Genomic DNA, 17,342 nt, shown 5'->3' on the forward strand with positions numbered 1-17,342 from the left:
AAACAAGGACAGATATCGACCCCAGTGCGTAACTGGTACTTAATTTATCGACCCCGAAAGGATGAAAGGCAAAGTCGACCTCGGCGGAATTTGAACTCACAACGTAACGGCAGACGAAATACGGCTACGCATATCGCCCAGTGTGCTATCGATTCTGCCAGCTCGCCGCCTAGTTGAAATAAAGAAATCATAGTAGTGCCAAATGGGAAGTAAGGATACATAGCACCAGGGAGCAGAGTGCATAAAATACCTGAGGATTATCGTAAAAACATACGGGTATATGAGATGCACCCCAATTTTTTCAGTGCATATTCAAGAAAAGAAAGAAGTTTTTAACCACATTAAAGCATGTAAAATAGGCGCAACTTGACATTTGGAACCAAGGTGATCTTATGCTGACATGTTTTGGGGGAGAGGGAAATGCGAGTAAATTCCAATGGCATTCCTTTGATATAGCTCGACAAGGTCGAGACATTTCACTTCGGGTATTTCCGTGGGTTGTGGAGGATAGATATACATGTTTCATGGGTGGATGTAAAATCCGCAAATTTCCAAGCAGAAAACAGAATCGGACTGTCATTTGCTTCCACGGAAATACTCGAAGTGAAGTATTTTGATTTTGTCGAGTTATATCGAAAGAATGCTATTCCAATTGCATGCTTATCAATACGATTTTAATGAAGTATACTGGTGGAATACTGGTTTTAAGTACCCCGTATAACTCCTCAGAAGTTTTTTTTATTTTTTAGAATTTTCAAAGAATTTTTGCAAATTTGTGTTTAGACCATTAGGACAAAAAATGTTTTTTACCTCCCCTCCTCAAAGACTAAAAGATTTTCGATTCTTTAAAAAAATCAGTATTTAAAATATGAATAGTGCGAATTCTATGCTTAAATCTCAGCAACAGACTACCCCTGGGTGCATCATCATTCGGCGAAGGTAAAGATCATGGACCGCAACCCCTTTGGGATTTCTTTTTCTTTTTTACAGGAATACACTATCTCGAGGGCGGAGATTCCGAATCTGGAAAAACAAAAGTATTTCAAAAATTTTTTAAATGGGGGGGGGGGGGGGAATTAAAATTCCGAAATGCGTTTTTTTTTTTTTCAGATTCGGAATCTCCGCCCTCGATATAGTGTTCCCATTGAAAAAAAAAACGTCCAAAAGGAGGTGCGGTCCATGATCTTTACCTCCGCCTCATCATTCTTTTGGGGGGAGAAAAATATTGAAAAACATCAATACGTTAGAGTGACAAAGAAACCAGAAAGGTATAAGATGGTCGTGGGATATGCTAAGAATAACAGCTAAATCGTTCTTAAATCACACAAAAAAAAATTGAGGTGTTTATGGAGTGCTTAAACCAGAATTCCGCAGGTATATTTCACATTGCAAAACTTGTTAAAAACGAGAGATCCCCTCATTTTAATATACAAAAATAAATCAAATAGAAAAATTGTAAGGTATGACTTTACATTTTAAAGAACATCAACATGAATTGTGTTTCAACAAAATATTTTTAATTGATCAAATCTGGGTAAAATTTGAGTTATAAAAGGCAATTTTCTTTCTTTAAAAATATATGTTTAGTAATTTCCGAAGTGCTTAATTCTGTAAAGTAAAGCCTGTCCTTTATTATTACCAATAGTTAAATAACCACTATTTGGGGAAATGTCCAGGTGCCGGGGATATGTTACGTCCGTATCTAAAGAATCGGGGAAATTTCTGAAAACAGTCATGGAAGGTAAATGAATCAATTTGACACCTGTTTCTGAATGGATCGAAGTTGCAGCAAGGAATTCGTTAGAATGATTAAACAATAATGAATCACATTCTGTGGTGAGGTTCATAATAGCCTTTTGAGGCCGAGGAGTTAACGAAGCCATACACGTGTCGACATCATAAATATTAACCACGCCTGAATCCGAACCACAGGCTAAATATTTGTAGTTGGGCGACACACTGACAGCCGTACCATTAACGCAACCATCGTCGTAGAATCTGTGAATACAACACCGACTGTTCATGTCCCAAACGTAAACCTGACCATCACTTCCGAAGGAAAACATTCTGTCGCCGTCTTTGGAGAAAGCTGCCGCATCCACGCTCCCGTTCATTTTAAGACTCGTAAGATATTCTTTGGAATTTGATGAGACTAGATGCATGTAACCATACTGTCCAAGAAATACTATGTAACGGCCATCGGGTGAGAGAATAAAGTCCGACAATTGGTTGTTATCCAAGGAATTAAATCGTGGAACTCTGATGAGTTTGGCTGACTCCATATCAAAATAAGAGAAATAATTGTATCCAGAGCTTAAAACGATCTGAAGACCATCACGGCTGAAATGACTGTGTTTTATTGGAAGACGATCGACAAAAATCGTGTGAATTTTCCGGTTCCTTTCTCCATCGATTTGGAAAAGGTTGAAACGACACTTTCTGCCAGCCGTCATAAGAACGGTGGATTTCGGGTGGAATTCCGAGGCCGTCAGGTATTGGCTTGGGTTGTCACGATTTGCATCTGTGCATTTCTTTAATTGGATGGTGATGCTGGAAAGAGACGACGATTTGGATAAGTAATTACCGGTACTTTGTAAGAGTCCAATACGGTTGTCATCGAGATTTTCATCATCGTCGGAATCACTCGTCTGTTTTGACGAACGTTTTCGTTTCTCTGAATTCTTCAATTTCGCCCATTTTGGTGTTTCCAACGAAAGCTGATGCGAAGCTCTCACAACAGTCACGTTGTTTTCATATTCGGCCTCGTCGTCCAAATCTTCCCAAGCAGCTTTTCTGGTAGCCGGAACATCATTTTCAGCGACCTTGTGTTTCTTGGATTTCTTCTTTGGTTGAAAATTCTTCTCAATTTGGTCAACAACCAAACTTTCGTCTCCGAAAACCACGTGCTCCAGGTGACGCACTGTTTTATTTTTACGTTTTTCCGCTTTATATCGCGATTTAGAAAGTTTGTGAGATTTCGGCTTGTCCAATTGATCGTCCACCACAGTTTGCGTAATTTCTTCCTCTTTCTCCATTTCTGAGGTTTAAATTATTTTAAAAATCAAGACAATAATTACAGGAAAAAACAATCAGAATAACTCAGCCTAAGGGCAGATAACTACTGCTAAAACAGGAGAGTGTTACACGTCAACGGTGTATGAATATATGAACGGTGAAAATGTACCTGATTGAAAAAACGGCCGAGACCGGCTTGATTGAATATATTCATTATTTCAGTCTGATACATTTTCACCGATTCCTATTTGTCGCACCGTTAGATAAACAGACATAAAGGGACTTAACATAAACAACATTGGTTCCTGCATTAATGCATCATCGATTTTTTTTATTATTCAGGGGTTTATATATATATATTGCATGCTTCAATCACTGGATTGCAGCCATGCTGTTACATCGCCTTCAAGGGCTTGGACAAACGAATCGACCCCAACACATTTTTTCTCAGCTTGATACCAATTCTATCGGTCTCTGTGCTGAACCACTAGGTTTTCGGGGTATAAACAAGCCAACTTCTGTTATCAAGCGGTGGGGAGTGGGGTGGACAAATATATACATTCGACGTCTTAAAGGGACTTTTTCCAATGACGAAATTCCACACAAATTAGCGTTTAAAGGAAACACAAACACTAAGGCTATGACATCAAATATCTTTACATTGTTAGAGCTACTTCTAAGGCGGCAACATATACTGACAGTTAACCATGAGTATAGCAAAAAATTTGGTGTTCTGGTAGGGTTTCATCAAGGCTCATTCCTTAGTCCCCTTCCTTTCTATCGTTGTCCTCCAGGCCATAACATAGGAATTCAAGACCAGCAGCCTCTGGGAACTACTGATGATCTTGTTCTCATAATGGATTCCATATCAGAGCTAGACTAGAAATTCCAGGTGTGGAAGCAAAACCTGAAATCTAAGGGCTTCAAGGTTAACTTAGCAAAGACTAAGGTCCTAGTAAGCAAGAAAACTGACAGGACCCTACGGTGACCCTGTTCAATTTGTAGGAAAGGTATTGGCAGGAACTCTTTATGGAATACTCAGTGTAAGCTATGGACACTCAAGAGGTGCAGTGGATTAATAGGAAAGTTATCAGAGAAAATAGTTTCCATAAGTGGAAGATGCACAGGATCCATAAAAACTTTGGAGACTCAGGAAACTGATTCTCTCAAATGCTCTGGAAGCTCATTAGAGGTAGTAGATAACTTCTGCTTCCTAGGGGACCAAATTATTAGTGGGGGAGGTGCATAGAGAGTGAGATAGCTAGAATAAGAATAGGATGGGGGAAATTCAGAGAGCTGTGACCTCTGTTTCTCCAAGTGAAAGGAAGATTGTACGGGGCATGGATATAGACAGCAATTCTATAAGGTAGTGAGATGTGGGCCCTGAATGCAGAAGACATGCAAAGGTTAGGCAAGAATGAAGCTAGTCTGCTCCTCTGGATGTGTAATGCAAGAGTACATGTTCGACAGAGTGCTAGTGTTTTGAGAGAGAAGTTAGGTGTAGGAGGAATTAGTTGCTGTGTGCAAGAGAGAAGACTGCAGTGGTTTGGTTATGTGATGCGGACGGATGCTGATAGCTCCATAAAGAAATGCCGATCTCTCAAAGTGGACGGAACGCATGGAAAGGGAAGACTTTGAATGAAGTACTGAAGAATGACCTCAGGACATTAACCTTTCAGGCGAGATGACAAATGAGTGAGATGCCTGACACCTTGCTGTGCTCAGCAAGACCTGTCCTTCACAGCTGAGATGGGCGGGCCACGTCTCCCGCATGTCCGACACTCGCATCCCAAAACAGCTCTTCTACGGTGAACTCAGCCAGGGCAAACGCAAAGTCGGAGGGCAGAAGAAGCGCTTCAAGGACAGTCTCAAGGTCTCTCTCAAAGACTTCTCCATTGGCACGGAGACTTGGGAGACACTTGCTGCCGACCGCTCATCTTGGCGCAGCGCAATCACCACAGGAGCAGGGACAGCCGAGGAGAGACGGATTCGGTCAGCAGAGCAGAAACGCCAGATGCGGAAAGCCAGAGCCGCCTGCACCAGTAGCACGGCCCCTACCCACTTCTGCCCCATATGTGGGAGGGGCTTCCTTGCCCGGATTGGCCTCACCAGCCACCTCCAGTCTCATAGCGGCAGTTCCACCAGATGATGTCAGTGGTCATCTTCGAACCCGAAGGACGAACATTATTAGTAGTAGTAGTGTAATGGTGGTGGTGTTGTAAGTTGTTGTTGTAGTGGTGGTGGTATTGTGAATAGCTGTCCAGTTGAATAAATAATGCACTGTTCATAACTAAAGCAGTATTAGATCAAAATAGCCATCTATGTATCATATTTAATGTATATACACCAATAACAGACAGGTTACTGCAGTTTTTCTTTCTAATATAATATCTCTATGAATGTGTTGTGTGTGCCACTGGAATGGGAGCCAGTCAGGCGGCACTGGCATCGACCATGTTCTACGTTCGGATGGTGCTTTTTACTTGTCACCGGCACAGGAACCAGTTGGTGGCGGTTATTGTTGTTGTTGTTAAGCAACAAGACGGGTAAGGGTGATTAGGTAATGGTCTAGGGCTTAGGGGCAGGAGACCTCAGACCTTCGAAAAAAAAAACTTTGGTCATCTTGTAATCGAGGGCTCTTCGTTGACACCCGACACCACTGGGAGGTGACCCTCAAAGTCGCTGGAAATGGAGATCTCCAGGTCCAAATTCTTGGACAGTGGTGGTGAGTGATGGAGATGGTAGTGGTAATTGAGATATTATAACAATGGCAATGGTGCCAGGTCTTAGTATTTCTAAAGCAGTGATTTGGCAGAATTGTTGGCGGGTCAGACAAAATGCTTAGCGACGTTTCTTCTAAGCTTTTCAAACTCTAAGATCAAAATCTGCTGAGGTCACCTTCGCCTTTCACCCTTTCAGTTTTCAATAACATAAAGGACAAACCAAGTACTGACCTGACCCCCGCCGCCCCCCTCCCCACCAAATTTTAGTCTTTGTACCTGAGTAGATACAAGTGATTGGAGCAGTGGTGAGAGTGATAGCGGTTACAGTGGTGGTGGTGATAATTGTAGCAGCAGTAGTAGTAGTGATAATAGCAGTTGTGGTGGTAGTGGAGGTGGTGGTGATCATGGTGGTAGTGGTTGTGGTAGTTGTAGTAGTAGTGGTGTTGGTAGTAGTAATAATAATAGTAGTAACGGTGGTGGTGTGTGTGGGGTGTAGTAGTAGTGGTAGCAGTATAAGTAGTAGTGGTGGTGGTATTGTAAGTTGTTGTTGTAGTGGTGGTGATTGATGGTGGAGGTGGTGGTGGTGGTGATCATGATGGTAGTAGTTGTGGTAGCAGTAGTAGTGTTGGTAGTAGTAGTGGTGGTGGTGGTGGTGACGGTGGCAGTGGTGGGAGAGGCGACGGGAGCAGCTGTGATAGCAGCAACAGCAGCAGTAGTAGTAGTAGTCACAGCAGTCTGCAAACAGTAGCATTTACACACACAGACACAGACATATATACACGTGTGTGTTGGTGTATAAAATCTAATCAAAAAATCAGAAATGCTTAATTAATCCAAATATTTCACATTACTTGATAGAATCAGGAGAGGAAAACTTTAAAATTCCTGAAAATTACACAAATTCAATACATTTCATATAACAACTCTTGTTCTAAACACAAACACACAATAAATACAGAAACCTAAGGAAGAAGATTTCTTGGAATTATTTGAGAGATTTTCTCTGGGCATTTCTTGTATATTGGAATTAGTTTGGTCGAGAGAATATAGCTTATGGTTAGAACGAGGGTGACTCAAAAAGTAATGCCATTTTGTTGAGGACAGGTATAATTACCCACACAGGAACATGTATCATACATCAAAATGAAGCTGGTCCTCTGTGGATCACATCCCTACTTTTCAATATAGTCACCGTTTCTCTCAATAACAATGTTCCACCTTTGAATGAGAGCATGTATCCCTGACCTGTAAAATTGTGGTTCATGCCAGATCCTCTGGCCCCTGTGCTGGTGGCACGTAACAAGCACCCACTACACTCTCAGAGTGGTTAGGGTTTAGGAAGGATATCCAGCTGTAGAAACACTGCCAGATCAGATTTAGGGCCTGATGCAGCCCTCTGGCTTCCCAGACTCCAGTCAAACCGTCCAACCCATGCCAGCATGGAAAACGGACGTTAAGCAATGATGATGATGATGATATATATATATGTATGTATGTATATATATATATGTATGTATATATATATATATATATATATATATATATATATATATATAGATCCTTGTCTCTCACTCTTTCTCCTTTTTATGCCACCAGCTCCTGCCGATCCCTAACTCTCCTTTATATTATCTCTTTGTCCCACAGGTTTGACACTAACTACACAATTCCACCAGGGCTCTGTTCTCTGTCCCCTTCTGTTTGTTATAAATTTCCATACCATTACAGAAGAATTTAATACAAGCCGTCTACGGGAACTTCCGTATACCATTGACCTATTTCTCATGGCTGAATCAGTTAAAGATTTAGACTGGAAAATCCAAGCTCAGAAACAAAATCTCCAATTGAAAGTTCTCAAAGTAAACCTAATAAAGACCAAATTTTCAGAGAGCAGGAAACGAGACGCACCTTTTGCCAGCTGGAAGTGGATACTCAAGTGGTACAGATGAATCAAAAGTATGATGACAGGAAAAGTAGTCTTCATATGTGGCAGATGTACAAGAGTAGTTAACACTAAAAGTACATCATCATCATCGTTTAACGTCCGTTTTCCGTGCTAGCGTGGGTTGGACAGTTTGACTGGGGTCTGGGAAGCCAGGAGGCTGCACCAGGCTCCAGTCTGGTCTGGCAGTGTTTCTACAGCTGGGTGCCCTTCCTAATGCCAACCACTCCATGAGTGTAGTGGGTGCTTTTTATGTGCCACTGGCACAGGTGCCAGGGAGGCTGGCAGTGGCCACAATCGGTTTGGATGGTGCTTTTTACATGCCACCAGCACAGATATCACAACTACAATTTCTATTTAATATTTATTTTTGATGTTGATGTACTTGACTCAGTAGGTCTCCTCAAGCACAGCAGGTCATGTGCCATCGGCACAGAAGCCAGTCAAGGCAGCGTTGGCATCGGCTACGTTCAGATGGTGTTTTACGTGCTGCCGGCACAGGTATCATAACTGCAATTTCCCTTTAATTACATCTATTTTAAAGTCATTTCGATGCTTAAAAGACTCTCTAAGCCACAGAATTGCAAAGCAAGTTTCTTATTCACACTGCTGTGCCTGTTCCTTAATAGAGATTATAGTTAAATATACACATGAGAGAGGAAACTGGGCCTAAGAGTCATCGGATGTGGTGTGTGGAGAGAGGCAGCTGGACTGGTATGGTCATGTGATGCATATGGATGAGGACAGCTGTGTGAATAAGTGCTGATCTCAAACTGTGGTGGGAACTTGTGGAAGAGATAGACCCAGGAAGACATGGGATGAGGTGGTGAAGTATGATCTTTGAAGAATGGGTTTCATGAAAGAAATTACAAGTGATCATGGCATTTGGCGATTTGCTGTGCTTGAAAAGACTTGTCGAGCCAAGTGAAATTGTAGTCATGGCTGGTGCCAGGGACATGTAAAAAGCACTCACTACACTCTTAGAGTGGTTGACATTAGGAAGGGCATCCACCCATAGAAAACAAACCAAAATTTAGTCTGGAACCTGGTACAGCTATCTGGCTTACCAGTTCCAGTCAGACCAGCATGGGGAACAGATACTAAATGGTGATGATGATGACACATGCATGTGTGTGTGAAAAAGGATGTGTAGGTTTAGTACGTGAAAGTATATATATATACATACTTATATATATATATATACACATATAGGTACAGTGTGGCTGTGTGGTAAGAAGGTTGCTTTCCAACCACACAGTTCCAGATTCAGTTCCACTGCATGGCACCTTGGGCAAGTGTCTTCTTCTATAGCCTCAGGCCGACCAAAGCTTTGTGAGTGGATTTGGTAGATGGAAACTGAAAGAAGCCCATCATACATACATACATACATACATATGTGACAGAATACTTAAGATTAGATTAGTGCTTCATCATAGTTTAGCAACCATTATATCAGCCTATGCTCCTCAGTCGGGGCTACCCGATGGACAGAAAGACCGATTCTATGACACTCTACTGCAGACTACCTCGTTGACGAACGACAGAGACCTTATCTTTGTGGCTGGTGACTTCAATGGTCACGTTGGACGACATGCTGGGGGCTTCCATGGCGTACATGGAGGCTATGGCTATGGCTCCCGCAACGAGGAGGGAACCAGGCTGCTGGAGTTCTGCGATGCAAATAATCTTATGATTTGCAACACTAACTTCAGGAAACCTACCAGCCACCTAGTCACTTACCAATCGGGCCAACATACCAGCCAAATTGACTACATCCTTACAAGGCAAAGGGAGAGATGGCTGCTTATAAATGCCAAAACCTTCCCAGGTGAAGAATGTACCCCACAACATAGACTGGTAGTTAGTGACTTTAGGATCAGGACTAGGAGGACAACCAGAAGACGACAAATATGGAGAAGAAGGATCTGGAAGCTTAAAGATCCTGCAAATGGACAGAGATTTAGGGACATATTACTTGAAGCCTCTGACGAAGTAGAAGGGGATAGAGCATCACAGGGGGTAGAAGACAGCTGGACGTTTCTAAGGGACAACCTGCTGAGAGCCACTGACCAGATCTGTGGCTGGTGCAAAGTCCCCTCTCGACCTAGAATAACGTGGTGGTGGAACAATATTGTAGACAGGGCTATTAGAGAAAAGAGACAGGCTTGGAAGGTCTGGAAAAATGGGGGTAGCAGGGGATTGTATCAGACTGCCAAAAGAGAAGCTAGGAGACAGGTTTATTTAGCCAGAGGGGAAGCAGATAAGAAAAAATTTGCCAATGTCCTGCGCCGTGAGGACCAAAGACTGGAGGTGTTTCGTGTTGCAAGACAGTGTGTGAGAGAGAATCATGATGTGGTAGGAGAGAAGTGTGTTCGCATGGAAGATGGTTCACTTGCGCTAAATGAGGATGCAAAGAGAGAGGTTTGGAGATGCCACTATGAAAGGTTGCTGAATGAAGAAAATGAATGGGATAAAGAGAGTCTGCCGAATGTTGACCCAACAGAGGGACCAGCTATCCGAGTTGATAGTTCCGTGGTAGCTAAGGCAATTAGAAGCATGAAGACAGGGAAAGCCCCAGGCCCATCAGGAATCACTGCAGAGATGCTCAAAATGTCTGGTAGTGTCGGCTATAGCCTAGTCACCCGTATAGTTAATCAGGTGATACACAAAGGGGTCATACCCAATGACTGGTGTAGCAGTATAATAGTCAACTGCTACAAAGGTAAAGGTGATGCCCTAGATACAAATAACTACAGAGGTATCAAGCTGTTGGACCAGGTGATGAAGGTTACGGATAGGGTCATAGCCCAACTAATTAGAGAGAGAGTTAGTTTAGATGAGATGCAGTTTAGGTTTGTGCCAGGGAAAAGTACTACTGATGCTATATTCCTGGTAAGGCAGCTGCAGGAGAAATACCTAGCCAAAGATAGGCCCCTGTACCTGGCTTTTGTTGACATGGAGAAAGCCTTCGACAGGGTCCCCCGATCCCTTATCTGGTGGGCAATGAGGAAACTAGGGATAGATGAATGGTTAGTGAGAGCTGTGCGGGCCATGTACAGGGACGCCGCTAGTAGGGTGAGGGTTGGAAATGTGTACAGTGAAGAATTCCGGGTAGAGGTAGGAGTCCACCAAGGCTCAGTACTCAGCCCCCTCCTATTTATCATAGTCCTCCAGGCAATAACGGAGGAATTCAAGACAGGATGTCCTTGGGAGCTCCTCTATGCTGATGACCTTGCTCTAATTGCTGAGTCTCTATCAGAACTGGAGGAGAAGTTTCAGGTGTGGAAACAAGGATTAGAATCGAAGGGCCTCAGAGTCAATCTAGCTAAAACCAAAGTCGTAATCAGTAGGAAGGTAGACAAATCACAAACACCTTCAGGTAGATGGCCCTGCTCGATCTGTAGAAAAGGTGTAGGTAGAAACTCTATAAGATGCACCAAGTGTAAGCTATGGACATATAAGAGGTGCAGCAATGTCAAAGGAAGGCTAACTAGGAAGATGGTTTTTGTATGTGGCAGATGCTCAGGAACAATAAACACTGAAAATGCTCTGAGACCAACTTCCGTCACTTTCCAGGGAGAAAAACTAGAAATAGTTGATAGTTTCCGTTACCTAGGTGACCAAGTCAGCAGCGGGGGTGGGTGTGCTGAAAGTGTAACTGCTAGAGTAAGAATAGCTTGGGCAAAGTTCAGAGAGCTCTTACCTCTGCTGGTGACAAAAGGCCTCTCGCACAGAGTGAAAGGCAGACTGTATGATGCGTGTGTACGAACAGCCATGCTACATGGCAGTGAAACATGGGCCGTGACTGCTGAGGATATGCGTAAGCTCACTAGAAATGAAGCCAGTATGCTCCGATGGATGTGTAATGCCGGTACTCACACTCGGCAGAGTGTAAGTACCTTGAGAGAAAAGCTGGACCTAAGAAGCATCAGTTGTGGTGTGCAAGAGAGACGTTTGCGCTGGTATGGTCATGTGGCGAGAATGGATGAAGATAGTTGTGTGAAAAAGTGCCACACCCTAGCGGTTGAGGGAACCTGTGGAAGAGGCAGACCCAGGAAAACCTGGGACGAGGTGGTGAAGCACGACCTTCGAACTTTAGGTCTCACTGAGGAAATGACTAGAGACCGAGACCTCTGGAAGTGTGCTGTGCGCGAGAAGACCCGGCAGGACAAGTGAGTCCATAACCCGTGGCCTTCTACATGGGATGGAGCCAGCCTACGTATGCATACCTTCCCTTCTTGGGACACAAAACTCTACTTGTGAAGACGTGATGAGGCAAGTGAGGATCAGAATCGAAATCGATCAATGGAAATTGCGGATGTGCTACCAGTGCCGGTGGCATGTCAAAACTCTGCTTGTGAAGACCCGTTGAGGCAAGTGACGATCAGAATCGAAATTGATCAATGGAAATTGCAGATGTGTTACCAGTGCCGGTGGCATGTAAGAGAACTTTCCGTTTCGCGACCGTTGCCAGCACCGCCCCGTTTCGTGTCCGTTGCCAGCCTCGCCTGGCCCTCGTGCCGGTGGCACATAAAAAGCACCATCCGTTCGTGGCCGTTTGCCAGCTCTGTCTGGCACCAGTGCGGGTGGCACGTAAAAAGCACCCACTACACTCACGGAGTGGTTGGCGTTAGGAAGGGCATCCAGCCGTAGAAACACTGCCAGATTTGACTGGGCCTGATGAAGCCTTCTGGCTTCACAGACCCCAGTAGAACCGTCCAACCCATGCTAGCATGGAAAACGGACGCTAAACGATGATGATGATGATGATGATGATATGTATATATATATATATATATATATTTGTGTTTGTGTGTCCGTGCTTATCTCCCCACCATCACTTGACAACCGGTGTTGGTGTGTTTACATCCCCATAACATAGCAGTTCAGCAAAAGAGACCAATAGAATAATTACTAGGCTTACAAAGAATGAGTCCTGGGGTCGATTTGTTTGACTAGAGGCGGTGCTCCAGCATGGCCACAGTCAAAAGAAGTAAATAAATAAAAGAATATATGTAGAGGTGCATGGATGTTGCATTCGTGATTGTAAGATTGTGGTTTCGATTCCTGCGTTGGGTGATGTGCTGGGATCATTTCACATTACTTCTCTCTACTCAGGTGGCAGAAGTGAGTAAACCTGCGATGGACTGGCATCCCATCCAGGGGGCAAAGATATACACCACAGAAACCAGGAAACCTTCTATATAATGGCCTATGGTTCAGGAAGTACTTTTAAACTTTGTGTGTGTGTGTATGTACATAGATATGTATATATGTATGAAAGTGTATACATTTCTGGAGTGTTGAGAGGGGGGTATAGAGGTATATCTGTGCTGTACTAAAATAAATAATTACTCACCACTTATGTACTGAGTAACTTTTTCTCTGGTTTCTAAACGTAAGCAGACATAAGTGTTTCTCTTTTCTAACTTTTTTGTAGAGCAAAGATTGTCTGCCAACATAACATGGCAGTCCTGGTTTAGGACTAATGTTGCTGTAATTTAGCCCCAGGAGACATTGTTTCCAGCTGGCTATACGACACGATCTGTATCCTTATATTTTCAAACAAGGGAATTTAGCAACCACTCTTGCTGAACAATCATTCTGTGCTGATGAAGGGAAATAACCCAGAAATTGCGGTACACAGATATTGTTTTGAGGTGAGTGGGGGTGCTAGATTCCCTTGTTTGGAAATATAAGGACACAGATCATGTTGTATAGCCAGCTGGAGATAATGTCTTCTGGGGCTAAATTACAGCAACGTTTGTCCTAAACCAGGACTGCCATGTTATGGTGGCAAACAATCTTTACTCCAAAAGTACTGTTGCTGAATATCTCTCATTGTGAGATTTAAAAATAGTAATTTTCTAATTTTTTTTTTTGTATTGAGTAGGAATCCATTCCGTTTGTTTCCAAATTGCAGTTCTTCCTTTTCTTTTCTTCTTTGAATGGGAATATACAGCAAACAGACTTACATAAACAAATACACACACACAGACATTCAACACTTCCACAAATATATTTATAACTTTCAAACATTTCAGATGTTTTCCTTATTTTTGTTTCCTTCTTTTACTTGTTTCAGTCATTTGACTGCGGCCATGCTGGAGCACCACCTTTTTAGTCGAAGAAATCAATCCCTGGATTCATTCTTTGCAAGCCTGGTACTTATTCTGTTGGTCTCTTATGCCAAACCACTAAGTTACATGGATGTAAACACACCAGCATCGGTTATCAAGCGATGTTGGTAGGGGACAAACACACACATACACACATGTTAGTTAATTAGTTAGTTAATTTTTTGGCTCAAAAAGCAAAAAGCAAGGCCATGTAGGGGGACATTGAGTTATGTACAGGGTGGTGTTCATGTAAAGAGTTCAGGCCACTTGTGGTCAAGGGAGACTTTGAACCGAGCGGTCATCAGCATCTTCACCATCTCGTCTGGCAGCTTATTCCACGGATCCGCAACCCAGACGGAGAAAACCCCTCTCCTTCGATTGAGATGAAATCATCGTAGATAGAGCTTTTCGGAGTGACCCCGCAGCCGACGCTCTGGAGCAGGAGTGAAGAACATGTATGTATGTGTGTGTGTGTGTATCCCATGCAGGTAGGAAAGCCTTTTTTCTGTCAAGGGCTTATATGCCCCCTTTATTAGACTATTTTCCTTAGTCATTACACGGTGATTGCCATAAGCTTTAAGCTTATATAAAAATACCATTATTATTATTTTTATTTACAGGATGAGTGCAGATATGGCTTACAGTTGTTTCCAGTAGTCATTATAGATGGTGATCCTACTTGTGCTGGCATCACAAAAGAAACACCCAGTACACTCTGTAAAGTTGATGGCACTAGGAAGGGTATCCATCTGTAGACACCTCACAAACCTTAGCAAAACAGACACCAGAGATGAACACAGCTCTTAAACTAGTCAGATTGTGTTGGGCTATCCAATCCATGCCAGCATGGAACATAGATTTTAAATGATGATGACAATATATACACACACTCTGGTGATAATCTAGCCTGGAAATATACAATGTGTTATAACAAGCTCATATGAAATACACGGAATGTATGTCGTGTTGATGTATTTATTAAAAATCAGGGTCATTATATATGTTTTTTAAAAATGAGCTGAAACTGAATTTTAATAAATACATTGACATCACATACATTCCACATATTTTATATGGACTTTCTACAATACTTAATTGCCAGGCTAAGTTATTACCAAAGTTCATAATTATTAACATGCTTTCTATACTCAGATACAAATATTATGGCATCTTCTCTGAGGCTTTGGACTGGCAAAGATTCTAAAGCATTGGAAAAATGCTTCATGGCATTTCTTCCGGCTGAGTTCAAATACTCCCCAAGGTTGACTTTGCCTTTCTTCCTTTTGAGGGTCGATAAAATAAATACCAGTCGAGTAGTGGAGAGTGTGTGTTTGATGATCAAGGAAATCTGGTTTGGAAAGTGATTCATCATAAGAAAATGTAGTAAAAGACCAGCTTCATTCAGCTTGAACATGGGTAAATATTCTTTTCTGCTCTGGGCACGAGGCCCAAAATTTTGGGGGAGGGGGCCAGTCAATTAGATTGGCCCCAGTACACAACTGGTACTTAAATGATGATGATATATACATACATACATACATACATACATATATATATATATATATATATAATATATATATATATATATATATATATATATATATATATACATATACTTTATTTTAAGCAGCAGAAAATTCAACAAAATCTGTTACTCTGAGTTTCTCGTTGCCGTTCAACTGTCTGATGAACGGCAACGAGAAACTCAGAGTAACAGATTTTGTTGAATTTTCTGCTGCTTAAAATAAAGCATATTACTCTACCACTGGTATTTGAGTACTCTTTTTTCCACCTTGTTTCACATTATGTGTTTACTCCGGTATATATATATATATATATATATATATATATATATATATAGGCACACACACAATGCAGTTTATTATAAAAGATATGTGAATGCCAATTGTAATATTTCTTCCTGTCTTTATAATTTGATGCACATACACACACATGCACACACACAGATATATAGAGAATGAAAAAGAAAGGAAAGTATGGAAACAAAAGTGTAGAATCTTCTATATTCAACATGAGAAACAAGCAATTCTGACAATGAAGAAATGTTTCTAAAATATGTAACATTCTTTTTTTCTGCAAGAAATAATTTTCTGATCATCAATTAATGATTGCTCAATTCATTCGTTTAGTTTGACATTCAGAAAAATCAAATATATTATAAAAGCCATTTATGTCCAAGATAAGATCTTCTGTGAACATGCTGTTTAAAAAAAATCAATATACATTAGCGGAAGAGGAAAAATCGTTCTGACAATGGTTAACAAGAACACCGGATGCATTTTGGCCTTGTTGGTCTTTGTCGATGACGTGAACTTACAGCCAGTCACATGCCTAGATGAGATTTGGTACCTCCTGTATAGGAAACAGTGAGTTATGCATTCACTGGTATTGTGAATAGCTGTCCAGTTCAATAAATAATGCAATGTTCACAACTAAAGCAGTATTAGATCAAAATAGCCATCTATGTATCATATTTAATGTATATACAGCAATAACAGACAGGTTACTGCAGTTTTTCTTTCCAAGATAATACCTATATGAATGTGTTGTGTATGCCACCTGAGGCTATAGTAGAAGACACTTGCCCAAGGTACCACGCAGTGGGACTGAACCCAGAACCATGTGGTTGGTAAGCAAGCTACTTACCACACAGCCACTCCAGCTTATGTATTGTGTTCGTGTTTCTGTGTGAGTTCATTTGTGCATGCACTTAATAACTATAAGATGTGTGTGTGTGTGTGCGCACATGTGAGTGTGTTTATTTCTATATATGTGTTAGTGTTTGCTATTCACTGTGTGTATGTACTTTCATGAATAAGTGTCTCAGCCTTGTGGCTTTGTGTTCTTGGTTGTGAGTCAATGTTTATGTGTGCATGTGTGTCATCCTGGTGCAAGTGAGGATCGTTTCCTCTCACCTTCCCTCAATTTCTCTCCTACAACCATCAATCTCCTTTTATGTTTTACTCTCTTTACCTACGTCTAGCCATTGACCTATATCTCTCTCTCTCTCTCTTTCCTCTGTCTCCTTTCTTCTAACTACTACACTCAAGTAGGACAGTAAAGAAAGAAAGATTTATACACATAAATACACAACAAAGTTTATTCTCAGATATATACTACATGATCAATCATATATATATGTATATATACATATATCATCATCATCATCATCATCATTGTTTAACGTCTGCTTTCCATGCTAGCATGGGTTGGACGATTTGACTGAGGTCTGGCGAACCAGACGGCTGCACCAGGCTCCAATCTTGATCTGGCAGAGTTTCTACAGCTTGATGCCCTTCCTAACGCCAACCACTCCGAGAGTGTAGTGGGTGCTTTTTATGTGCCACCTGCACAGGAGCCAGTCCAGTGGCACCGGCAATGACCTCACTCGAATGTTTTTTCACGTGCCACCAGCACAAGTGCCAGTAAGGTGACGCAGGTAACGATCACGCTCATTGCCTTACTACGATTAGATTATTTCAATCAAATAGAAGCTAATTCTGTGCAGCAGTTTTATTAGTCCAC

At 41.9% G+C, this 17,342-nt stretch overlaps 1 protein-coding gene across 1 annotated transcript; it reads right to left on the bottom strand.

Annotated features, from left to right (window-relative positions):
* Positions 1-1,495: 1,495 nt before the first annotated feature.
* LOC115223862 (U3 small nucleolar RNA-associated protein 18 homolog) lies at positions 1,496-3,143 on the bottom strand. The gene has a single exon (XM_029794560.2). It carries the CDS (start codon positions 3,033-3,035, stop codon positions 1,584-1,586), a length of 1,452 nt encoding a protein of 483 aa, XP_029650420.1. The 5' UTR covers positions 3,036-3,143; the 3' UTR covers positions 1,496-1,583.
* Between the last annotated feature and the right edge of the window lie 14,199 nt (positions 3,144-17,342).

The sequence above is a fragment of the Octopus sinensis genome, linkage group LG24 (genome assembly GCF_006345805.1).
Source record: "Octopus sinensis linkage group LG24, ASM634580v1, whole genome shotgun sequence".
NCBI classification, from domain to species: Eukaryota; Metazoa; Mollusca; class Cephalopoda; order Octopoda; family Octopodidae; genus Octopus; species Octopus sinensis.

Bases quoted from the DNA above. Each gene is read 5' to 3' on its own strand.
- LOC115223862 (XM_029794560.2), bottom strand. From the start codon at position 3,035: ATGGAGAAAGAGGAAGAAATTACGCAAACTGTGGTGGACGATCAATTG.